The sequence below is a fragment of the Anticarsia gemmatalis genome, chromosome 8, assembly GCF_050436995.1.
Source record: "Anticarsia gemmatalis isolate Benzon Research Colony breed Stoneville strain chromosome 8, ilAntGemm2 primary, whole genome shotgun sequence".
Taxonomy (NCBI): Eukaryota; Metazoa; Arthropoda; class Insecta; order Lepidoptera; family Erebidae; genus Anticarsia; species Anticarsia gemmatalis.
The window spans coordinates 11,244,578-11,270,683 of record NC_134752.1 but is presented as its reverse complement, the minus strand read 5'-3'; the positions used below and the strand labels follow the sequence as shown (position 1 = coordinate 11,270,683).

General features: G+C 35.2%; 1 protein-coding gene across 1 annotated transcript in view; it reads right to left on the bottom strand.

Annotated features, from left to right (window-relative positions):
* Positions 1 to 1,634: 1,634 nt before the first annotated feature.
* Myo10A (unconventional myosin 10A) overlaps positions 1,635 to 26,106 on the bottom strand; it is a 96,354-nt gene continuing 71,882 nt past the window's right edge. The window contains exons 23-32 of the mRNA XM_076117743.1: positions 21,126 to 21,511; positions 7,256 to 7,514; positions 6,633 to 6,787; positions 6,074 to 6,212; positions 5,625 to 5,753; positions 5,047 to 5,271; positions 4,451 to 4,729; positions 3,938 to 4,117; positions 3,351 to 3,504; positions 1,635 to 3,067 (exon numbers count right to left, since the gene is read on the bottom strand). Of these exons, the coding sequence (XP_075973858.1) occupies positions 3,054 to 3,067; positions 3,351 to 3,504; positions 3,938 to 4,117; positions 4,451 to 4,729; positions 5,047 to 5,271; positions 5,625 to 5,753; positions 6,074 to 6,212; positions 6,633 to 6,787; positions 7,256 to 7,514; positions 21,126 to 21,511 (1,920 nt within the window). The 3' untranslated portion in view covers positions 1,635 to 3,053. The remainder of the gene's footprint in view (positions 3,068 to 3,350; positions 3,505 to 3,937; positions 4,118 to 4,450; positions 4,730 to 5,046; positions 5,272 to 5,624; positions 5,754 to 6,073; positions 6,213 to 6,632; positions 6,788 to 7,255; positions 7,515 to 21,125; positions 21,512 to 26,106) is intronic.

The window sequence follows — 26,106 nt, the reverse complement described above, 5'->3', positions numbered from 1 at the left end:
CTCTTATAGATTAATGAGGCCCATTGATCTGGTAAAAAGTAGAACGATAATTTGGCCTCTGACCTGAGAAGTTTCTGACTGCCACCGTGGTGCAATGGTTAGGATCACCACGCTGCTACCGTTGCAGGAGGTGGTGGGTTCGATTCCCACACGGAACAAATATTTGTGCGATCCACAGTTTCTTTTTCGGGTCTGTGCTTTGTGTCCGTTGTTTATATGTTTGTAAAAGTCCCCGCGACACAAGAGCAATTCCAAGTGCGGGAGTTGTCTTTAAAAAACTAAGTTTGGATCATAATAATCACTTGTAAGGTGACAGTGTGACAGACTTTTCTTGTGAGACATTGCGTAACACACGTGCTTAGATGTTTGCTTTGAATGTAGGTCATTGGATACATGTGTCTTTGTTTAGGTCGATTTAACAGGTTCCCTGTCCCATGAATCATATGTGATTCATGGGACATATTTTGTAACAAGGATTGTACGTTCATGAATCACATATGATCAAATTTAGAGCCAACTTAATGCCCCTTTTTTAAATGGACGTAGCAGGTTAATGCACATTTTTAGTATTGGGACGTATGGAGTACATCCTCTTGATTAGCAAATCAAATAAAACCACAGTGATTTATCAAATTATTTTAACAATTTAGTACAAAAAAAGAGTGGGACATATACGATAGAAAAAAGTGGATTGTATGGGGACAGGGAAACTGTTAAGTCTGTTATTAATCTCCAGCCTAAGCGGAAGTAGACGTGACTAGAATAGAAAAGAAAACAAAGAAATGATGACACAGAATTCGGAAGACGCAAAAAGAGCAGTGGTTAAGAAGACTATTATGCCAATACAACAGCTCGCAGGCCTAGTCTTGAGATCGATTTTTGCTATGAAACAACGGCTTTACTACGGCTTGACAAAAACGAAAATTCTTTGAAATTTCGTCCATTTCTTATCACAATTCTATCCTTTATTAAATCCCAGTTAAAATGTCCATAGTAAAAGGCTTTACAGCATGTTTATCCGATACTGCCTACAGTGCCTACTCTATGTCGAAACAAAATATAGAAAGATCATGTAAAAACACCTTCAATATTTAACGAAATTTCATTTTCGTTAACCATAGCAGGCTCTCGGGTCAAAATCTGCTCTTGGATAGTCATTTCTAATACAACATTAAAGTTACCCAAGAAAAAAAAAATATCTTAATTAAGACATTACGTGTTTAATATTGTTGTTTATACAAATAGAAATAAACGCAGACAATTTTTGCAAAAGCAGTGTTCAATTGTATTTCCTACCGTTTGTTCTGAAATATATTTTAATTTAGTCATTACAAGCACATAATACATAGGTACTGCATAATGAGAAACCGCGGATTTATTTTATTCTCTCTGATAAGATCTTTGCATAGAATGTATAAGTGGATCCGTGTTTATTGTAGTTAAGTAGGTAGGTACCTAGATAATAATTTTATTTTAGATTTTTGATAGTAAACATAATGTTAGCAGTAGTAATTGCATGTTTAGATAGGTTTTTCTTTGATGCTGTGTTGTTCGTTTATTGGTGTCTTGCCAGTTGATACCTTGCTTTCTTAAAAAAGAGGAAATTGGTACTTTTACTTGAATGAAAACAAGCATTTTGAAAATATAACTTTTATTTATTATCTACAATATATTCTCATACATCGAATTCTTTAAATATTTTACATTATAACAAAATATATCAGTAAATACATTAAACATGACTCCGACCTGTCGGTCTTTGGATAATTTCATAAACACTTCGTATTAAAAATATTATTCAATTTTATATTAGTACATATAACTTTAAGGTAAAATAGCACCTTTTTTGTTAGAATTTGAGGAAATATAAGGCACATAGGAATGTTAATAAAAAAAATAAAATTAGTAGATATCAATTTTGTCTATGGAAATAACGATACTATAGAAAACATAATACGAATTCCATTACTAACAAAATAATCGATTTATCTACATACTAATTTATAAAAATAATATAATGTACTACCATTTCATATATATCTTGACAACTTTCAATGTAATTCTAAATTAAAAAAATATATTTCGATGTAGCAATACCAAGAGTCAGGCCGAGACAATAGTAATTTTAATGCCATAAACAAAGTAAAAAAATAAGGTCTTGCTACTTTTAGTTGTCAAGTTTGAGCAATACCGTCTAAAATTTTGTTTGTAGAACTTTTCAAGTTTATGATATTCAAAATAATTGTAATTGACTATCTACCCTTCAACTGTGTAATGAAAATAATGGCTTCTCGTGTCATTCGTGTTTAAAATTAATCAGTTTGAAGAGTCCTACGTTTCGTGATTACTCGCCATTCGAAAGCTAAAACTATCGATATTTTGGTAAATAATTTATATTTTGAGCAATACATAATAATATTATAGTAATTCATAACTGTTATATTTAATTGTAACGACTTCTTGCCGGGAGATTTTAAAATGGATGAAATCTTTTATATTTTTGGTGGGAAACAAATGACCCGCGATTCTATATCCGCTTCGATATGTTGCATTGTATAAAAAGTATGCATAAACATTATAATAGAACGTATAAAATATATTTTTCATACTTTTTGGTGGTTAAAAGTATTGGAATGTATATAGGTTTAACTAGTTATCTTAATACTAGCTTATATAAATATTAAACGATGACTAAAATGAAAATAGAAGTACATATCGACTACAGCGCGTGAGCGCTAACAATTTGTGCCCTAAAATCCTATTATCATTTCAATCAAATGTTTCTAACCTTAAATACTAGACGAATTAGTACGAAGCCGATTGACTTCGGGAAACTTCGGGATCTACAATTATTTGACTTGTTCGAGTGTTGGTATTTCCGAAGATAGCCGAAGATTCCCGAGGCTGGTCAGTCCGTTGATTCGGATCTGTATTGGACGGATACGATAGCGTTGAGGTAAGTACGTGAACTGCGGGTGACTGCTACGGTTACACATGCTTCATATAATACACTGCACACTCATACCAGTCTGTCAAATTATCCCAATCGCTTTTCAATTGTTGAAAGCTGAAACAAAAAAGTATGATCATAATGCATGTTAAAATAAATAACATTTTTAATATAGCGACTCTGGCTTGTTTGACAATCTATACTTATTCCATTAAGTTAAGCTTTTTACTTCTTTGTCTTAACAATTAGAATTTTACAGATTTTGATAGTGTTAATTGGCAGTTAATTTAATTATTTTTTAACTCTGGCATCTATTTTTTTGATAACAATCTCATGGGGACAAAGAGTGAAGTTTTCTAAAGCCACACTAATGCGAAGTGTCACGGTACAGTGTACATACCTGGCGAGTGCCTCTGGTCCCGCTGCAGCGCGATGTACTGTCGCACGAGCCTGGCCACCTCGTGCGCCTGCTCCGCCTGCAGCCGCGTCACGCGCTGCTGCAGCAGCGAGCCGCACTTCACGTCCAGGAATAGCGTGCCGTCTTCGGAACGGACCTGCGGAACAAAATAAGTGTTTTAGGTTTAGTTTTGGTAAGCTAGTTTTGTGATGGTTGGTGGAAGGAGCGGAGCATGTATTTCTCCTGTCCCCGGCTCGAAACCACCAATAGAACCACTTTTCAGCCTCCTTGTAACGACTGTATAATATGTCCTAGGTTACCTGTTCAGTTGAAGTATTTTCTTTTTTACTTTGCAGATGGACGTGATGGGACAACAATTTGAATCGCTGTATGGTGCAGTGTAAGTATATGAGGCTATAGAGTCGATTCTCGAATACAGCAAAAAACAATTTTTATTAGTTTATTTTCAATAAAAGCCGAGAATTTGACAATAATGACAGCGAGGGCTTATTTCGGTACACCTCTCTCTAAATATCTTCAAGTATAACATGCGAGAAGTAATTCAAAACATCTTAGTAGTAAGTACGTACCTTCCTGGTGGAGATAAGTTCGGCGTAGGGCCAGTGCGTGTCAGTCTCGTGCGTGGCGGGGTGCAGCAGGTGCACGCCGCGCCGGTTGAGCGCCAGCACGTGCTCGCGCCACTCGCTGCCGCCCGACACGCGCCGCACCGCGAAGAACGACGACCCGAATAGCGGCCATCTTGATAACACCTGCGGGAGAAAGTCAAGTTTTGAATATTTTTAGTGGGAATAGTTAGCTGTGTATTTTGGCGGTTGAGTGTAAACTGTGTCGAAACGTCAAGCTAATTAATAATGGTGAAAATGCGTAGTCGCGATAAATATAAGGCGGTGGTCCATTCATAGCTACTATAAGCAAGGTACAAATGTAATAAAACCAGCAAATAAGAAAATGAAGGTCAATTTGGTCTGATTCAAATTTAAGAATAGTGAAACAGTTTTTTAAATATTAATAAATTACGATGTTGAATTATTTAATTTTATAGTAAATATGCATAATTACTTTGATGTCGTGTGTTGACATACCTGTAGCACATTAGCTTTAGCGGCAGCAGGCGAGAGAGCCCGCACATGTTGCCACTCCTGCGCCAACCACGCCGCCCACTTGTTAGGGCGGGGCTCTCGGAGCGCCAGCAGGGGCTTCGGCAGCAAGAACTTGAGGTCCCGCGCCGCAGCACCCTCGGCCAGCCCGGCGGCGCGGTGCAGCAGGGCTGCGACCAGCGCCACGTCACGGAGCACTGGGGCTGGAGGCGCTCCGCCCCCTGGGAGCACGAGGAGCAAACCTTCTAGGTAGTCTGGGGCCACCTGCAAGTAAGAAAGGTAATGTTAGTTACTTTATGTTTAGTGCTGTAGTAAAATTCGTTTAAAAACGTTTACGTGAATTTAATTTTAATGTAATTATTTCAGAATGTAACATATTCTACGTTGTCATCTTGTCATATTTAAACGTATGAATATTTGCGCGTTTTTTAAATGCCAAACGGGACGTCTATTTTTATTTTCTCTATAACCCGGACCAAAATGGTCACTATAAACGAATTACGATGTCTACTATCTACTAATTAATGAGTTCCGTTGAAATTGTCCACATTTTCATAATCAGTCAGGAAGATACTACATACCTGGTTGAACAAGACTTCAGTGTACAACGGCGGCGCATCGTTCCGGAGCGGGTGGTGCCACACGGAGCGGCAGAAGATGAGGTAGAAGGGGTGGTGCGCGCGCTGCAGCTCCGTGGTCACGTCCAGCACGTACTCGTCGGCCGCCAGCGGCATGGTGAGCGCGTCGCCCGCCACGATGCAGTACAGGGAGAACTCCGCGCGCTCTGCTTCGCTCGTCACACCGATCTGGTACATCAAATTAATATTAGAATTTCAAGCCTTAATGACATTTGTTAGATTGTAAGGGATTGATGGAAAAGGGTGAGAATTTGTGAGTATGGGTGATGCACGTTGTTGCGTACACGTACGTATACGGTTACCTATTATGTGCATGACATGTCTCTTGTATAGCTGGCTTAATTTGCATTTTTTACTCTAATAATAAAATCTGTGTCTTTTATAGCTACCTATTTACGCCAGTAAGAAATAGAAGTACAAAATCTTGATGTAACAATGAGGGGACAGCTATGCTTTTTTACGCTTTGGTGTAAGCAGCAAGACACAATTAAGTACTTATCTAAAGGAGTAGGTGTACTCACAAGTTCACACAGTTCGTTGACGATGTCCTGCACGACGGTGGCGCAGCGCGTGTTGACGACCCGCTCGGCGCCGCCCGGCAGCCGGTACAGCTGGCGCCGCGCCGACCTGCCTGCTGACACCGCCGTCACCTGCACATACACAGGATTATCATATATTAGTAACAATTAAATTACAGGGTCAACTTGAAGGACTTCAGAAAAAAAATTACGTCATTTTTGAAAAATGGTTGCAGATTGCTATTAGCTTAGTAATTGAATTTTCACACTGCACCATTTTCTCCGGCTTCCATTTTTCATGCGTTATACGAAGTAGATTGCATTAAATTGTTATTAGGAAATCGGATAAATCACTTGAGCCTTTTCGATAGTAGGAAATGCCATCTTCTATTGGACATTGCTGTGAAAATTACTGTAGAAATTTGCATATATTCAGTTCAAAAGTCTCTTACCTCCTCAACACTGGGCACGTTCTTCCTGCCGCCACAGCGCAGCGTCTTCCTGAGGTTGGCGAGGCACACGGCGGCCGTGCCCTGACACGGACGACGTCTGTCTGCCGCCGCCGCTGACAGGTACTCCACCAGGAACGGCCTGATAACGTAGAAGATATGTTAAGCAAAAGAGAAGTGGAAGATTGGTGGAATATTAATGAGATAGGTTTGAAAGTTCCATGAGGTTAATAAAATGAAGAACATGGGCTTGGCATTTTTTAAATTCGTAATATATATGGTACCTACGTACCAGGTAGCATTTTTGCTTAGTTGCTTGTGATTAAAGGCGGTCGAAATGTCAGGAATAATACATATTTATTATTTAACGTTTCTTACTTGAAGACAACCAAACTATGAATTTTAATAAAGTCGAATTAACCAACAATTGTAGCAAGTTTAACATAGTAATCGATGTCTTGGTCACCAAGTATCGTAGTGAAAGTCTTATCACTTTTCAACGGTAGATCAAAGTGTAAAATAAATCGCTAATTTGTCTAAAACATCTAGTTTATTACGGTACCTGAGCGTGTCCGAGCAGGTGAAGTAGGCAGCAAGTATGGACATGAGCCTCCAGGCGCGCTGGCACGAGTCCGCGGCGGGAGAGCGGTTGGACGTGGTCTGCTTCATCAGCTGACAGTACACCTCGTCGCGCAGCTCCGGTACTGAGTGACAGTGCTGCGGAACAACAGGTTATTGTAGTCTAGTTTATAAGGAGACATTGCGTTGGTACACATTAGAAGGACAATCGTCTTGGAGTCGGCTTCCAGTCTCACTGAATTCAGCTGGATATACCAGTGTTTTACCTTGGTAAGCCTCGGTTATAACACGATACCCTTAGGTAAGACTGGTTGTCAGACTTTTAAGCTTTCTGACTACTGTTAACGACAGCCATAGATCTTTTCAAAAAGGCAGCCGGAATCCACTTTTTAGCGCGGCTTCCGAAACACGGAGGAACTCGATATGTATTAGATGGTCACCCATCTATAGAACAACCTCGCCATTGTAGCTTAACCTCAGAGATCGACCCGATTGGCTGTTGTTAATTAAGACTACTTGTGATTTTGGGCCTCAAGGCGAAATACTTTTAGGACGTCATCATAGCTGCCAAAACATATGATTATGTAATTAACAATGAGTACTTACCATAAGCACAGTATAAACACATTTAACTTCAGTCAGATCTTGGTGCATGGCTCGTTCGTTAGGCTGTAGGTCCCCGCAGTAGGCGCGCACGCAGGTGAAGCACTCGAGCGCGGGCGGCGCCAGCGCGGCGGGCAGGCGCAGCAGTGGCGCGCGCAGCGGCCCCGCCTGCCACTTCACCACGTCCGTCTGCGCCTTCCATGTCCATTCGTTGCGCTTCGCTTTGCTTTTCAGCGATGAATCCGCTTTTAAGATTTCTAGTCTGTGGAACAAATGTTTTAAAGTTAATAACATGTTTCTTAAGTTTATGTAAATTATTTTTTGTTTATATTTCCCTAACTAAGATAGAAGCTTCTGTTAAATCCACTATCGACGTACGAAGTACAGATCAGCGCCCTAGCGTATGAAATAACTATAATTATTCTTTACGTATTTTTAAGAGTTAAAAAAATCGCACTACTTATATCGCAAAACGAACGAGTGTAGTAAAAGATTTAACAAATAATATAATACATATTTTTTTTATGCTTGTTATGATTAGCAACCTAGTTTTTAATATGTTTATAGATTTAATTAACAACTTATAAAACTTTAATCATCAACAAATCAATCTTACATAACAAATAAACTCCGAATCCATTTTGCTAACAATTTATAGCCTCGATTATAAATAACTTTTACAAAGTACATAATATAATTTGCATACGAATAAACGCTATAATTATGTATAACTTGAGATTGTGACCCACAACCATGGGCACCATGATTAAATAAATAGAAAGGAAGATTCAATTAAACTATTCTAAGAAGTGCTTTCCAATGAATTTGCCGCGTCATACGTATTGGTGGGACATACAAATTATAAGGGAATAGAAAATAATTGATGATTGATTTATAATTGGTTCGTTACGAGTAGAGAAATTATCTTTTTTGTGTGGAATACCGTTGGACGGTTAAACGCTTATGAAAAGTGCGTAGTTATTGCATTGCCTTTTTTAATTTTAGCAATAGTACAAAAATTGTGTTCACCTTCGCTTAGATTTTTTTTATAGAGGATATTAAAATTTAAAGAAAACTATAGGGTGCATATAATTATGACGTTGGCATGTGTAACAAGTGGGCGGTGGGTATCTTTTTTTTGGTTTACACGGCATGTGTGAATCAAACGATAATAGTTAGGTACAGTCTATTTAATATCAGGAATGATCAAATGATTTATTTTGAACAGATTTTCAATTATGGCAGAGATTATGACTTATCTACGATCCAGCATTCTGAGTATTAAAACTAATATTTTACCAAATATGTCGAACCACTTTCGCCGAAATGAGTCTAGCCTTAACAAGCTAGACTCATTTCCATTTTCAAAAGTCACCTCAGAGTGAAAAGAGTCAACAAAACGCGATTTCTTTTTATTGTGCGTTGTAGACAATTTAGAATAATTTAATTTATAATGTGGCAACATTATACAAAAGGTGACATAGTTAACAAGCCTCCTTTGATATCTTTTAAAATGTCAGTCACTTGTGCAACTGTTTGTGTGCATAATTATTCAGTTTATTACGTAATTATTGTGCATATAACATACTTTTTCGTATTTGACATTAATAAACAAATTTTCTATGTAAATATGTGTTTTTCTAAGTCTTCCTACTCTTTAACACGAAGTAAACGAATGACAAAATAACTTCAAGAATCATGTTTCACGGCTTAAACATACATTTATGCGGCGAATATAAAAAAAAACACGTCAAAATGAGAATCACCTCCCTTTTTTAAACTCGATTACATGAAATAAAACAACTGTAAAATTCTTGCAGATAAACTAACCGACTCTTATTCAGAAGTCGTGAAAACTGGGCTAAGTATACTAATTTTCCTGGCATTAAATAATTAGTTTACAAAGATAAGATTACACTTTGCTTTCTGCGTGCTTAAATAAGACTTAAATACGACTGCAAACTTATTTTGCTTCATTTACATTAGTTAAGTGAAAAAAGTGAGCCGTGTAGAAGCATTTCCGCGATGCTTTAATTATTTACACTCCCACGAACTGTCAAGCTTTTTAGATGCCACAATACAATGTAGGCAACAAAACTTTAGATTGTATGAAGCTTTTATTATAATGAGTAATGACGCTAATGAATGAGCGAGCATGAACGTTGAACTAAATTAAACCATAAAGAAAATCGTTGATAGTGATTTACTGTAAGTCATAGGACATGAACAATATAATTTACGTCTGTAGCTCTGCTTTAAGTGTAATAACTATATAGGCTACAGTTTAGTATCTATATTTACCTAGATAGGTAGGTATTTTTAACGATGGTAATGGCATAGATATTACAACTAGTAAACCGTGCTACGAGTAGCAACATCTAACTAACGTTTTCCGACTTTTCCGCTACATAACGAGGTGCTATTAACGCATTTCCTAAACACAGGAAGTGGCAGTTTGCATTCGATGCAAATGAGCGCGCGTCGTCTACCCATAGACAATAGGCATAGATTATAGAGCGCGCCACAGAGACGGAGGCGCGCTGGTCGTCGGCCACCGTGACCGAGCCCTACCCGCTCTCACTGTTATAATTGCAGGAAATGTACTTAAAACTGTTTATTGTGGATTTTATCACTGTCATTTGAAATAACGAGAAATACTTTGACATTGTTGCACTGAAAATTATTACTTGGAACTTTGAAAACTCGCACGCAATTGAAGTTCACGAACCTTGAAATTCAATTTAACCAACATCATGCAATGACAACCGATTATTTTGTGTTATAAGTTCTAAATTCTTAGGAGTGAATATGAATTAGGTACTTAACTGACTTGAGATAGTGAATAAAAATAACACTTAATTGAAATACTTATCAGAATTTTAAAGCATTCAAGTACTCGTAATAAACGAAGTTAATATGTAGTTGGGCATAATTTCCACAAATATGCGTGTGAATAAGGAGTATTAAATTTTACAGGTACCGTTTGCTACTGTTTATGGGAACACAAGCACTGAACAAATACAATCAAACATACAAAAGTATTTCAATCTCAGCTTAGATTTTATCAACAACTAACAACGTTCAGTCGTGTTCAAAGTGAATTCCTTCCGATTGTATTACAGAGATAGACGAGAATACAAAGATTTAAATCTTTTCTGTAATAATATTTAAGAGAGGAAACTTTAGCGAAAAGTTGCAAGTTAGAAGCAAAAACACAAACGAACGAAGCATTAATAGTTTATCAGCATTAGAAGGATTTTTATTTCTAATGTTATTTTATAATGCGAAATAATTGAAATGATAATAGAAAAAACTATACAAAGGGAACTTCAGCCATCCTAAAAAAACAAAACTTATTCTATTCACGTTTCAATGGTTCTAAAGTCAAATTATTGGCGGCAAAAGTGAAAAAAAAAATACGGTCCGTTCGGATACACACGTTATAAATCGTAAAACACTTACCCCGGAATAGATTTCATAGTCATGTCTACATTTATCTCTGGTATTGTTGAAAGGGCGGCACGTATTGACATTCTGTTCAGCTATGTTCAATGCTTACACAAGTAACTAAACCGATCGCGTAAACTTGTTAGGTAATATCGAAAGTGCATCGTATTTCAAATGCCAGTTTTTGCATAGAAAATTTCGTATTTTAATGTATTCATTGCCACATTTGGAAAAAAAAATACTGTGACAGATTATTTATGCGCGTGAATTTTTAATTTAAAAATTCAGTTTGCTTCGTGTCTATCGTTCTAGATTTTAAGTGCTACTGGGACATATAATAGATACTAGAAAAAAGATGATTTGATAACACTACCACAAAAGTAGTTTCATAACCTAAAACTTGGATGCTAATTTACATATTAAATAACCAAAAACTAACAGAAAATTAAGACCATAATGCTATAAGCATAGACAAAATCATACTTAATTAAATGCATTTTATAAAAGTGATCAGTCAAAGTCACGATCGAAATCCAGTAGCTCAAAACAATTTTCGAAAGCATTTATCAGAACAGGTTTTTTGATTTGCAAGTGAATAATAGTCTAGTAGAAACACTAATTGCAAGATATTAGCATATAAATATCATAACTCTTAAGTAATTCGTATTTATACACCGTTTTAATGAACAAGACGACTTTCCATGTCACTTATTGGTTAATCGTTTGATCTAGTGGTCTGCAATCAATTAATACACGAACTTATGCAATATTGAAAGCGATACTTAGGAAGCCGGCGCGTTAATTTGTCAGGATTTCCCCGATTACGTTTAATTAAAGATTTCAAAAATACATGGTTTCGTTTTATATCAAGTTCGTTTTCACATCCTTGCAGGTGCCATAATTCATGTTGCTAGGTACATAACTAGATAATTACTTCAAGCATTAGGAAATTGCAACAAAAAGAGTTCTTAAAGCTATCAATATCGATACAGACCTTTTCATCATATTATTCTTTGGTCTATTTGAATACTACATAACATACATATTTTAATTTCCCATCTGCCTATTACGACAGCAATAATTAACATAATTAAATAACAATAATTAACATGGGAACACATTTAGATACTTAAGCAAGCAAATAATAGCATAATTATAACTTCAAATCAATTATGCACTTACATCCATACCAGATTTTTTTGCTCCTTACTCAAACATAAGGAAATGAGATATTATTTCCCATCTATTCTTAAAGAACCGTGTAACTAACAGCAATCATAACATCGCAATATTAACAAATAATTACATCCATAAACATTTGAGATAACAATCATCGAAAATATAAAATTCTTTCGTTACTGAGTGACTGACTGATGGACAACGTACAGCCGAAACTATTGAACTTAGAACGTTATAACTTGGTATTAAGATACCTTAGGAAGTTAAGAGGAGCACTAAGAGAGGGTTTTTGGAAATTCCGCCCCGAAGGGAGTAAAATTCTAAGCGGGCGAAGCCGCGGGCGGAAGGTGACATCTATAAACATTTTAATTAACATATGAAATACAATTACAATATAAAAGAATTGTACTAATTTCTCAGTTCAATGTTCACACGTCTCAATTCACTCGTACCCGGACATTGGATTAAAAAAAATACGATTATTTATGAATCTGTGCGAATGTGATCAAAATGAACGAATCAGAAAGTCGTAACACTTTTATTGTGTCGGTTCATATGTAAATAATAAAGAAGAATATTTTTTGTCACTAAACGAAAACGTTTTGGATTATGAGTTGCGAAATAATTCATGATGTCACTAAGTGAAAAGATTATTTATTTCTTTTGTAAAAATCCTTTGTACGCAATAAATTCTTATGACTTCTAAAACAAAGCTTGAATACATGACCTGCCTTAAATTGATCATTCTATCCGACAACATATTACTGTTTTTCATCAAATTTGGTACCTACACTGATAATTTATAACCTGGTTTAACACATAGGATACCGTTTTCCCCGGGAAATCTTTTTACGCGGGCGAAGTTGCAAGCAGCAGTTTGTCCATCGTAATTAAAAAGAAAGTTTCATAACTTCGTTCGTAAATTGATTCTTTATTTAAACCTGCGTTGTGTAGTGTAAACAACCAGAAAAAATTGCCGCCAAAAAAAGTAATAAAAAAAGTGTAGCGCGTTTTAAGATGGATGACGCATCATCTTGTCAAGTTAACATGATGATTTGTTTAGCGTCATGCCTCGTTTAATTTACTGCTTATTTGATATCTACTTTTATTTAAATAGATTTATTACGAAAAATAATTTGATTGATAGTTTGTCAGATTGTAGTAGCAAACTTATAAGATCGTTATTAATGAATGCTAATGCATTTAATTACGAGTAACTAATCATATGTGCATGTATTTTTTAATGTTAGCTTGTAGCGTCCACAGACTAAGCAAAATATTTTATGTTTTGTTAACCACTAAAATAAAAAGGCGCTATATATATGGAAATGAAATTAATTCATATCCGGCAGATTCTAATAAATGACAACATTCCAAAATCGATATCAGAAAGTGAATTTAAAGAGAGAAATTAAGACGCATTTTTATCCAACCAGAAAGCCAGACTTAACAATGTTTCGAACAACAAATCAAATCAATTAACACAGCGGCATTGTCATTAATTAACGTGACAGTTGAATGACGTTTCACCAAAACAAAAAACAAAACCATAAACAAGCACAGTTTTTCACTAAAGCACGTCACAGAGGAAAATGATCTCACAGGAGGTTCATGTTCTCATCGTCTCCAGAGAGAAGAGGCTCGTCGTCGCCGGAGGACAGGCTGTCCTCGGACATGTCGGTGCCCGGGCTGCTGTCCCCGAGCGATTCGATCGACATCGTGCGGCGGCTGATCACTGACTAAACTCACTATCGGGGAAAGCGCGAGCGCCGAGGAAGTCAATTTTGAATAATTTAACGATTCATTTCGGCTTTCAAAACGTTCCTCGTGTTTACGTATTCGCAGATTATGTCTGTGTTACGCGATTTTTACTCTTTCCTCCATCTATAAGTTGGTCACTGTTCATTAGATCTGAACTATGTTCAGATCTAATGAACAGTGACAATGTTGTCATTACGTTTAATGTTTTAGCTAATATTTATGCAGATTAACACTTTAGTTATAGACCTGCGGTCGTATTTCGTAATTTAGTGAATTGTAAGACACAAACAAGTCTAATAACACAAAATATATTTGAATTAATGTAAGAATTACACAGTTACATAAAAACTAATTCGGTATTATTCGCGGTACGCGTAAAAACATCTGTGAGGAAACGACGTCCGACGGAAACACAAACACACACTTAATAGCAGTAATTATTGTAATGAAATATCACTATTACACATGTTAATAAATTGCACTGTTGATAAATTGTACGTCGCGATTAGCTCACTGTCGAATTGAGCGTGAATAGAAATGTTTGGTGTTGTAATTAGAGAGGATTGAATGATAGATGTGAACAATGGTGATACTTGCACTCGGTGTTTGATCCGTGCTGCGAGGGCACACGGCATGACCGGAGGTTACACTTGCTCTGCGACGATGTCCCGACCTCTCGGTCCTCAGTGCGTCCCGCGCGAACGATGCTCATCAACTAACTAGGGCTGCTCCACTTTTCACCAAGTAGTTTTTATGGCGCATTGTTTTTTTAAAATTGCATCTGACAAAGGTGTTGCTTAATAACGAAAATTCGTTACGAAAAAGCTTTTGTTTTGTTTTCTGGGTCGTGCAGGTCAAATATAATACATGCAAGTGTAGAATTAACGCGTCATATTGATATAATGTACAAGTGAAGTTATTTTAAAGGATTCTGTACCATGTGATGTGTTGTAATACTGGTAGATGTTCACAGGGAAGTTATTAATAAAATATTTGCCATTTTAGTAAAGTATGAAGTGATATAACTAAACAATCTATCATCGTGAACGTCAGCCATTGTTCTGTGGAAAACAGAACGAACTTATTGCAAATTTATGTTTGGCAAGGAGTTCAGATTTGTGGAAGATTATGAATGACCTAGGTATCTATCTGATTTGTATAATTTTAAACTATTAACTGCTATTAAATTCATTACATCTATATTTTTTCCTAGAATCAGTTTTAGAATGTTTTTTTTAATGTAAGGAACTTTTGAATTATTGATACCTATATATGATTTCGGCAAATACGTCGCTATCAAACGCAAATCGAATACCGAAAAGCATCTTCGTGGTAGCTGAAATAAAATGCGTTTTGAAGACAACACACATAATAGGTACTTAGGTAGGATAATACAAAATTACATAATCATGAAAAACTCCTTTGGTTTCCAGTTACTGCAAGTCGTGCTTGCAAAGTTTGATTACAGTACTTTAGGACAATATTTCAAAGCAGACCGTCAGACAATATTGCCAGGAGTTAAATTAAGGATCATTGTGCTTTATAACTGTTCATCTTTTACTAATAAAATTGAACTGAAATGGGCTTCCAAGATTCTGTTGTGATTTTATGCAAGTCCTAAATCAATTTGTGAGCACTATGAATTGTACTGTCTCACACGGCAGAGTGGTTCTTTTTCTGTATTTTTTTTAGTTTATACATTTACTAAATGTATAATATCTATGCCATATTTGAAATCCGTTTATTAAGAAAGTTGGCAGAAAAGGTGTCATTATAAAAAATCATTGTGTGTACCACAGCTAAGATGGTGTTGTTACGACTTTTATTGCTCATTTTTAGAGCAAGAAACCAACACGGAAATGAAAACGTGGGCCTGAAAACTAATCACTGAAGCAGTGTACAGTTAGACTTGAAACAGTACTGTAAATTATCGTGATAGTATCATTGTTCTTATGCGTAAGTTTAATGTAATATGAAAATATGAAGACGATTTATAAATAATGAAAAATAATATATAATGCATCTAATTATTGATTGACCCTCTAGTAGACAAGGCTTTCCTACTAATGTATGCAAGACAGAAAAAGAAAAATAGTGAAGACGAGCACTTCATAACGACCAAGCACTTTTTAAGAAAACCAAATCAATTTTGAATATCTCGTGAAAATAATATTAACAAATAAAAAATATTTTAGTGTCATTTTTAGAAATTCCTATTTAAGCTATAGGTTTGCTTGGGTTTGGGTAATTTTGCTTCTCCACAGATTCATTTTAATAGACTAAAATACTAGAATATAGTTTCTCGTTATTTCTATCTAACTACAACCCTACACAAACAACAAAACGGGTAAAAAGCCTAGCAAGAACGTTATCTGGCGCCGGGAACATAAGAATCCTTCACGTCGATTCAACGCTGCGTTTACCCACGTTTTTAGACCCCATTGTACAATGCGCATAGACAACTACACAGTTAAACAAAATAACACGTTTGTGTTTAATTAAGACCAATAACGATAGGCTTGTTGGCTTCCTACAGTAATACCTCGGAGTTACGATAACGTAAAACGAAAACGCGTAAGTCGTGGTACCTATATTTTTTGCACATATATATAACATACACGTATAAGCGAAAAATATACGGCCCAAACGCCTGCTTGAGCCGAAAGTATAGACATATACCCACGTTTCGCTATTAACTAATTTAGTCTCATGTAATAGTAGGCAAGCCCATTGATGTTTTCCAGGCACGTTATCAAGCTCCGTAGATTAAGAAATATTCTTAAACCAGTATTATTTACTCGAAGAGGTGTATATATAGATAAAATAAAAAAAATAGTATGTGATATAAAAACAACAACATTATCATACCATGCAATGACAAAACCCCCATAAATAGCATAATAGAAAAAGCGTTTAAAAGGTAGGACAGCAATATTTAGTAATCACTTATTTGTATTTGTGTATTCGCGTTAGTGAGTAAGTATAACGTAAGTTGGTATAGCGTTAGTCGGGACGGGACGGCGTATGTTGAAGATGTAACTCGAGTAATAAAATAAATCGTAACGATTTTATTAACTGTTATTTAATTGGTTAGTGTTTGGTTATAAAATAGTTACGTAGTCTGACCTCCTTAGAGCATCATTGTTTTCACGTTACTGCTCTACTGGACATAGGTTTTTGTTAAGGTTGACAAAACCAAAGATCGCTACGAGGCCGAATCTTCGAAGGTTTATTAATCTAAGTCTGCCGTCTATAGAAAGAATTAAAGATAGGGTTTATTCATCTTCTTTTAAACGATAATAATAACAACGTTAAAATAACTGGTAAATAAAACGTAATAATATATAAACAACAACAAAAAAGTCCAAATAAAAAGTTACGGCATTATTTTAGTCAGTACGTCGGAAAACCATTTTCGACAGAGCGCGTTGAACTCTTTTCCTTTACGCCATTTAGTACAAAAGTAAGTGAAAATTAATTATGTTTCAATTTATAAATATATATTGCGTGCATGATATGCTTTCACACTTGAATGTGTATGTAGGAAATTAAATTATATTAGGAACACTAAAGTCTGTAAAGAACTCAATTTTATACGATATTATTTATACGCGAGTAGTTTAGTTACTTAAGTAGTTTTACAAAATGTGATGAAATTATTGGAATAAGATAAAAAATTACCTTATACGAATAATAATAATTTTATAGTCGATAAAATAGGACGTTCTGTATTTAGTATTTAGGTTTTGAGATATTGATGTTCTAGTTTTTTAGTAAGTACCGTATCTGTCGTATTTAATTAAAATTATGTTTACTAGAAAGCCACAGTATCTTGATAATTCATTTTGTAAAGTTTGTTTGTATTCAAACCTTTTGTATTAAACCTGTTATCAACATAATCACATTAATTATCAAAAAAACGATAAAGAGATATAAAAAGTAGCAACAATATTTCAGTACATAGTTGTAACATTTGCATGCAAGTTAAAGGTGGTTAATGCATAATTATCAGAGCGGCCACGTGTACTCACTAGTCACTGCTAGTGTTAGGTAACCTGCATAATGTGAGCACATCGTAACTCTTACTTGTTGTACTATGAAAAAACATGAAGTTTTGTAAGAACTGTATTTAATTAATTATTTAATTTATTGTAATAGTTATCTTGTTTTGAATTTATTTGTAGTTTAATTTTAAAAATTTTTATTTACCAGCTGTAAATAAAAATGTGTTTACAAAAGCGAATTCAGTGTGTTGAATGACAAATGTTTATTTATTTTAGTAAAACTCAACAAATAGAGTTATTTTTTAGCGTTAGTAGAATTTTACATTCCGGGAACTCGAATTTCTGTTGGTCTATGCATTTCTTCGAGAGGTTTCAAGTTTGGGTGTAAAGTTTCCTTGGGTTGTTTTCCTTAACCAAGTAAAGACAACTTGTAATAATTCTAGAAAAGATTTCAGTGCAATATATAATTGTCGCAGGCTGAAGAGTCAACCACGGCGAGTGCAACCTGCGCCGAAACGTTAGGCATTTTAAGGTAAAATGCGTGTTCGCGTTAATTCCCGTATCCTTTTCAATCCTATCTATTAAACATGACGCGAGAGTTTAAGAGTTATTTTAGTTCATAAAGGATAAATATCAAACAAGCATATACTTTGTCATAAACTTTCAACTACAAAGTATGAGAAATGAATTATATATACTACTTAACTATCTCTCGTTTAAACACAATGATAAATGGTCACCTAGACAGTGATGAATTAAAAAATATCCTACAATAACATAAAGGAACGTACAGTCAGCTCCAAAGCTCCAAGTAGCTGATCATACTCAATCTTAACTGCACGTTTGGCGCAGTGGTTTAAGCGGTCACCTCGCCGCGACAATCGTAGCGCCGCGTGTGGTGGGTTCGAATCCCACCCGGGACATATCTTTGTGTGATGAGCACGAGTATATGTTCTGAGCTTGGTTGTGAATTTATCTATATAAGTATGTATTTAGAAGTATATAAGTATGTTTATCAGTTATTTGGTTACCATAGTACAAGCTCTGCTTAGTTTGGAATCAAATGACCGTGTGTGAAAAAAAAAGAAAAATAATCTTTTGAAACACCATATTATACTGAAGTGTGCACATTATGCCATGGAAAAACATTAGCCTTTGATTGAAATGTTTAATTTTAAGTCATTCTACCTGATTTTGTTGGGTTTCAAAAGATTGAGTATGATCAGCTACTTTTGGAGCTGACTGTACACGCATAATTAACAAAGCTATGATTTATTTTTTAAGTCACAATGACAACTTGTCATCACTTTCCAGCCAGTAATTAAGTACTATGACGTCACGTTACATGTATGTGTTCATGTCAGTCGTGACTCGTGAGCAACGAACACGGAATCAATGGACATGAAGCGTTTTGTATTCTGTACTGTGTGGTGTAGGTACTAGTACTGATCTGATTGCTAATTGATTGTATTGATTAGGTAATCTTTGTTTATTCTAAAAATACTATTACGAAGATAAAAAAAACGAAATGGAAAATAATGCCTTTGTGGTCTAGGCGGTAGTGTATATGACTGCTGATCATGAAGTCCCAAGTTCGATTCCTCGGTCAGACAAAGCGATTGTGGCCTCTTCTAGTTTAGACTATTTTTCAATAGGACCTGGTATATGGCAACAGGTTCGCCCCTGTTACATAGTAAATAGGGAAACGTGGGTGTATTTCATAGACCTCTTCGTACATGTATGTATGTAGGAAAAGCTAGCTTTAATGATATTATACACAGTGAGTGTAGTACGCGTGTGTCCTACACGGAACAATTGTTATTTGTGTGATAGACAGGTAGTTTTTGCTTGTAAAATCTTTCCAGTAACGAAAACAAACAAAATTTGTCTTTCCGCCTGTTTGCGATATACTCAAAATCTACTACTACTGATTATTTTTATTTTTACCTATAGAGAGAGTGACTTCTAGGAAGGCTCTAGTAATTGTTAAAATTGAGGATATACAACTTTTTACTTACACAAGCAAGGATGTAGAAAATATGTATTTTCTAATTTATTACTATTGCCAACCACAAATCAAAATTCGGATTGCAATTAAAAATGTTCTAACAGGATATTTCAATCAATCACTCGGTTGCCCTTAAAACGCATGTTTTCGAAATAAATTGTTATTTATCATACATGGGAAGGCGATGCAATATAGCCAGTACTCGAACAATTATTTTCTAACATTACACGTACACAACGACAACAGAACAAATGTTGTAAATGCGTCGCGAATGTGTGATTGGACATCAATTTATGATCATAACTCTCTATTATTCGTACGTAAAGAAACTATTTCTTAAGGCATTGTGAAGTTCTCTACTGTACGTGGTGTAAGTTTGGAGTAGGTAATTTGTGTTTTGCCCTCTAATATATTTTCCACCACGGCCATTATTACTAATATTATAATATTAACCATGACTAATATTTACGAGATTATTCTACTAATATTAAAATGCGAAAGTTTATGGTGATGGATGCATGAAAAGACTTGGGGGACGGAGCTGAATGAAATTTTGTACACAGTTTATAACACTCGCGCGTTTATAACACTCGCAGGATACTTTTTTCCCGGGAAAAATTGTCACGCGGACGAAGTCGCAAGCGGGAGCTAGTATTTCATAGTTAAGATCGGACTATAGATCCAGAGCCACCGGAGCACTCAAATAGTTTTCAATCGTTGTTTTCATTAACTATAGTGCGATTTTCTACTTCTATATACTATTGGTAACCGGCTAAATGTCGAGAAATGTTGTATGTCAATCTGATCAGAGACACGAGCAGGCGCCTTAAGAATTATTTATAGGTACAGCACATTTTAAATGACAATCTCTCGATACTTGATAGTATCGACTGTAAATAATCGCCCTACTGTATTGTACATACTCAAACAATAAAACATACATTTAAAACGTCATCAAGGTGAGATTTCCCGCAATATTTTAATAAGCTACAATCTCACGGCCTTATTTTTCTTTTACCAGGCCACCCACAAAAGGTTGATGGGTTCACGGTTCAGTACCTACGACTTGTGATAATAACTTGCATAAACGAGACATTTCATGTGTAATTCACACGAAGATTGTTTTCAAAAGGTAATGAAATGTGACAGAAATAAATTGTGTGCATATTGTGTGTGACTTATTGAAGAAATTATTAATTCAAAAGTGGCTAATTAAGTAATACCGAGCACGCATTTACAAATAATATGCGACATACGTATAGTGAATTCTACTAAGTTTACTTATAAATGCGAAAGTTTGTGATGCCGTTTGTTACGTCTTCATGTAAAAACTATTGAACAGATTCAGGCTAAGCTTTATAGTCGTTTATGCTAGGCGTCTGAATAGCACATGGGCTTTTGTATATATTTTATGTTTCTTAAATTTCACGCAAGTGGAGCCGAGTTAATTAGAATCTGTATCAAATGTACTTACTCAGGACTCTGTCTGAAGTGATCGACCGCAAACTGCAGCAGTGGATGTCTGCCATCATGTTGCGGTGTGGACTGGTCCCTCCTCTCATCTCGCATCTCCCTCTCACGTTCGCGATCCCTATCTCTCTCCCTTTCCCTCTCTCTTTCTCTCGGTATCGGCGAGGCAGGAGCTCTCCTCTCCACGTGATCGGTCTCTTCTCTCGAGTCCCTGGATTCTCTCATTTCTCTTATTTCCCTAGAGTCTCTTGTCTCTCTCGACTCTCTCGTCTCTCTCACGTCCCTGACTTCTCTCGTGTCTCTGACTTCTCTGTTGTCTCTCGTGTCTCTGCTTTCGCGTTCAGAGACGCGTTCCTTTGTTACTCCATTGGTAGTTGGCTTTGGTTGAACCTGGAACAAGTGATATGATTGGTTAAAGATTTTTGTTTAGTTTATTTACAGTACAGCTCTATATTTTACATCTATATTTATGTCTTTCAAAACATAATATAAGGCTGGTTTTACTATTATCTTTTAAATAAGTACAGGCCGCCCATGACAGCAGTGACAGAAAACAACTTTATGTATCGCCTAACTATTGTGCACATCTTATTTACTAGGCTAGTCATTTGTAGGGATTTATATCTAGGCATCATTCACAGGCACTCGTAAAAGCCTGTTTCTCATACACATGATACACCAATCTATAGAAAATAATGAGAGTTGGAACCAGACAACAATAACATCGTTCATAAAATGTTACGACAATTGGCAGTTTAATTAATTCGGAACGTAATTGATAGACCTACTATCATTAAAAGATTTTCTGTGATTTTAAAACTATTTTCTAAGATTTAAACAACGTTATCAGCTTTCAAATAATGTAGGAAAAATGCGTTTAAAAACAGCTACAAAATGACTAACCGATAGATGGAAACAATCAAAATTTGTACGAGCTCTAATTTAAAAAAGTGAAGCTGAATACCGAAATAGTCTTGCCTACTTAATTGATCTATTAGACAGTTTTATTTCACCGACTAATTTTACTAAGTAGAGCGTTACAAACATGTAATTTGAACAATCCATACTTGATTGACTTTCACGAAAAACTGTCTAATTAGTGGCTTATAAAGTAATGTTTGAGATTAGTGAGGAATGTTGAGATAGTCGTACAGTACGGTGGACGGTAGATACATCGTTGGCGATCAGGAAAGCGTGAATGTCCGCCGCTCGGCGCGTGCGCACGATACAGATAAATAAATCACCTTTATTGCGGACAAACCGTTGTGCGTACTATTTTGTCTACGTTTTAATTTGATATAATTTTTTGTTGATTTATTTTTTGCGATATGATTTTAGAAATTGTTTTTAATTGATGATTGACGACTATTTATCATGAATGGGTTTAATTTGGAATTTAACAGTATTATATTATTTAAAAATCAAAGTTAACTTATTTGATTTGACATGTACAAAGTTAGATGCTTCTTAAAGTAATAATAAAAAAAATTAAATGTCTAAGATATGACACAGATAAAAACTGAAATTAAAATGCAATAAAAAAATAAACTAATAATTATTAAATAAATGATTGAGGCGAATTGCAATAATCGTCTAATTAAATTACCTTTGGTTTTCGTTTCAAAGTTTTCCTACTCAGCGTTCTGATAACATCGTAAAAATTCTCCATTTTCATTAATTTTCCGAACACCAGTACACATTAAACAATAAACACAATATTTATTTTCGTTATAAACACAAACGTTAATTTTCGAAACTCGAACTACGCGACTCAATGTTGCCACTTTCACGACACAAAAAAACCGAGTATACAATTTCTATTGTTTTTTTTTTCGATAGTGCAATTTCCGCACTGCATTCGCGAAGTGCAGCGGCGGTATGCGCGCGGTGCCCGTGCCTCAGTCCCGCCACTATCTTTATAAATATTGATGCAATGTATGTGTTCGCTCCGATTAATCGCTAATTTCTTTCGTAACTTAAATTCTTTCAGACTTCAATTAAATTAAATCATAGTGATTGACGTCGAAGGCTGGTTGCGGATTGCGCCGGTCGTAAATATTTGGGAATGTTTAATTATTTTTATAATAAAACTTTAGATTTATTATTGTGATCGTAGTTTTGTCTACACCGCGGTTCTATGACCAAAAATTTAATGACTCTCTAAAATGCTCTTAATCCCAATTAACGTATTATTGTTCTAAGTACCAATGAAAATCGAGTGGATTTTCCGTAGTCAGCGTTATTCTCTTAGCCAGGTATAAATAACTGGTTAATTGAAACAGTAAAAGTCGTATGATTTAAGTTGCCGTTGCAATACTAACTTGGCCACCATACCATCATGCGTTAATGATGTCAACTGAATACATACTAATTAAAAAACTAACAATTCAAGTTAGTGTATGGCATCCTTTAGCAGTGGTGTGATACATTGTGAACCATAAATTAACTTCCCGCATTTGAATTAAACAAAACATGAACTGACGTAACTCGTTAACGCATCGATCGGCAACCGTAAAACCTACATAAATCGGGCCTACATCAATATTTATTTATGGAAATATAATGATTTAGAAAAGAAATCTGTATTTATTAGTTTACGCGAAAACTTAAACTTTTTCCGGATTCGAACCGATTTCCATTACCAGTTTGTATTAAAGCGACATCTGTCAAATGTAGCGTGAAACCGTAGGCGTCGTTGGTGTTGCGCTCTCAACATAGATGGCGGTAGCTCATTCAACATACGACGTACTCTACATTTCTCTACATTCTACGTTTTAAGGTTTACGCAAAAATTTAATTGTTGCATATTTTCTTTATGTCATCGAAATGACTCTATATATTTTTCTAATATTAAATTTTAATAAAATAGTAATTAAATCAAAAACGTATTCGATGTTGTGAAAGGAACAAAATTAACAAAATAATAAACAGAAAAGAAGAAACAAAGCTGAAGCAATTAAGTCATAAATGTTGTATTAACAGTTGTAATTTGTACTTGTAAACGTATTATTACAATTATTATATAAGAGTTGCGCAATAATAATTACTATTCTTCATTATTTTGCATTATTTTTTATAAACTAGTCGTGAACTAGGAACGTGTGTGATTTAATAAAATAATTGTTAAACGTTTTACTGGATATATTCGTTTATGAGTTTCCGTCGTATCAGCAAGAGGAACTCTAACATTTAAATAGAACTCTACATCATAATATATTATTACAGCGGTTAAGTTTTAAATAAAAATCATTGCAGTTATATTATTATATTTTTAAAAATTGCATCATATGACCTAAGCAACAGTAAACCAGTGAAAAATTTCGACAACAATATTTTACATGATCTTTGTACAATCAATTTACACAAGCTCTCAGGCCTCTACAAAAAATCAATGCCCACAAAAACCAATAGTTTTTCTTTAATACAAATGAGAGTATAAAGTAATACATCAAGATAGTAACTAGACGAGTGGCCAGACGCGTATTCAGTTCAATAGCGCGGATGTGTCAGTAGCGACCTCTCTCCGCTCCGAGAATTACGGCTCGCTCTCCGGGAAGCGCGGGCGCAGGTTTTTGCAACCTATTAGATACGTGAGTTCCGTTTGTATTGATTGAAATTGTAAGTTTTACGTCGTTGGGGCAAAATGATCGAGAATATTCTGTATAGCGACTAGCGGTCCCTTGGTTTCTCTCGAGTAAATCTTTAATTATACTCCAAAATTTTTTTTGAGGAATACCTATCTATCAGTAAAAACTTCATTATAAGTTTATCGCAAACAGACAGTCGCGGCGGAAGGCTGTTTTATAATATGTAGTGATAGATTATGTTCAAATTGTGTTATTGAGTTAGGTTTTTAAAACATTATTATATGCGCTCCTAAATTTAAGAAGACAAATATTTTTTTGTACCTCGAGTTAGTGCGGTATCTGCCTATCCTATGTCTGAATAATCTGCCTTGAAAACAAAGCCTAGCTCTGCGTAAATTTTATTTACAACCAATTACAGAAGCTTAGTGCCAGTAGACAGAAGCTATTATTATATTTACGACTAAGTATTTAGGTAAAGTTTATTTAAAGATACTTATTTAACAGCATTTACTAGTTATTTAATAGCATTGTTTTACGATTGTAAACAATACAACATAACTGCAAACGTTATCGTTAACTAAGTAATAACACGAAAGGCAACATTGTTGGTGTAACTTCATTTCCTTTACGGAAAAGTTTCAAAGCTATTAAACAATCGATATTTTTTAGTTCAGTTACTTTTATGACTTACAAAAGAAGATATCTTAACTGTAGATTAATCAAAGCATTTTGTAAATAAGCAGACTAGTAAGGTGTCAACAGGGAGAAGAATAATACTCGAGTTGGATAAAAGGCATTTCCAAGATACACGGAAAACTTTAAAAGATGATACTAATACTCTTTGTGTCTAATATTGGTACTAGTATTGCAAAAACATATTGTATTTCTAGACAGAAGAAAAATGTATTATATGACTTTTACTCTAAGTCCGAACAAGATTGTCAAAGACAAGTTAAATAATTAGCTCCACTCGTTCATTGCACCTACACAACCACTTTTTAGATAACATCGATTAAGTCCACGTCCAATACCCGTTCAATGGAGCGCAAATTGATTGTACACACACATAAGCGTCGATGTACGTAATTATGGGTGAAGTAGCCGTCGTGAAAGTGGAAGATTTCCCTTCGATCGATTAATGAATGCATTTCCCTGGATATAATGGTGTGTGGTATTTCTATTGTATGGTTTTGACGTCAACTGGGCTTCAGGACAGGGGAAAGTGATGTGTAAATTATGGCCTGTTTATAAATACGATAGTTTGCTATAAATATTGATATTAAATGTTGAATTAGTTTATTGGTGGTAGTTAGATTGATATTAATTACAGTTTATAGCAGTTTACCTGGCAGTTGGCACTAAGGTGACGAAATGGAAATCGATGTATCAATTCTAGCA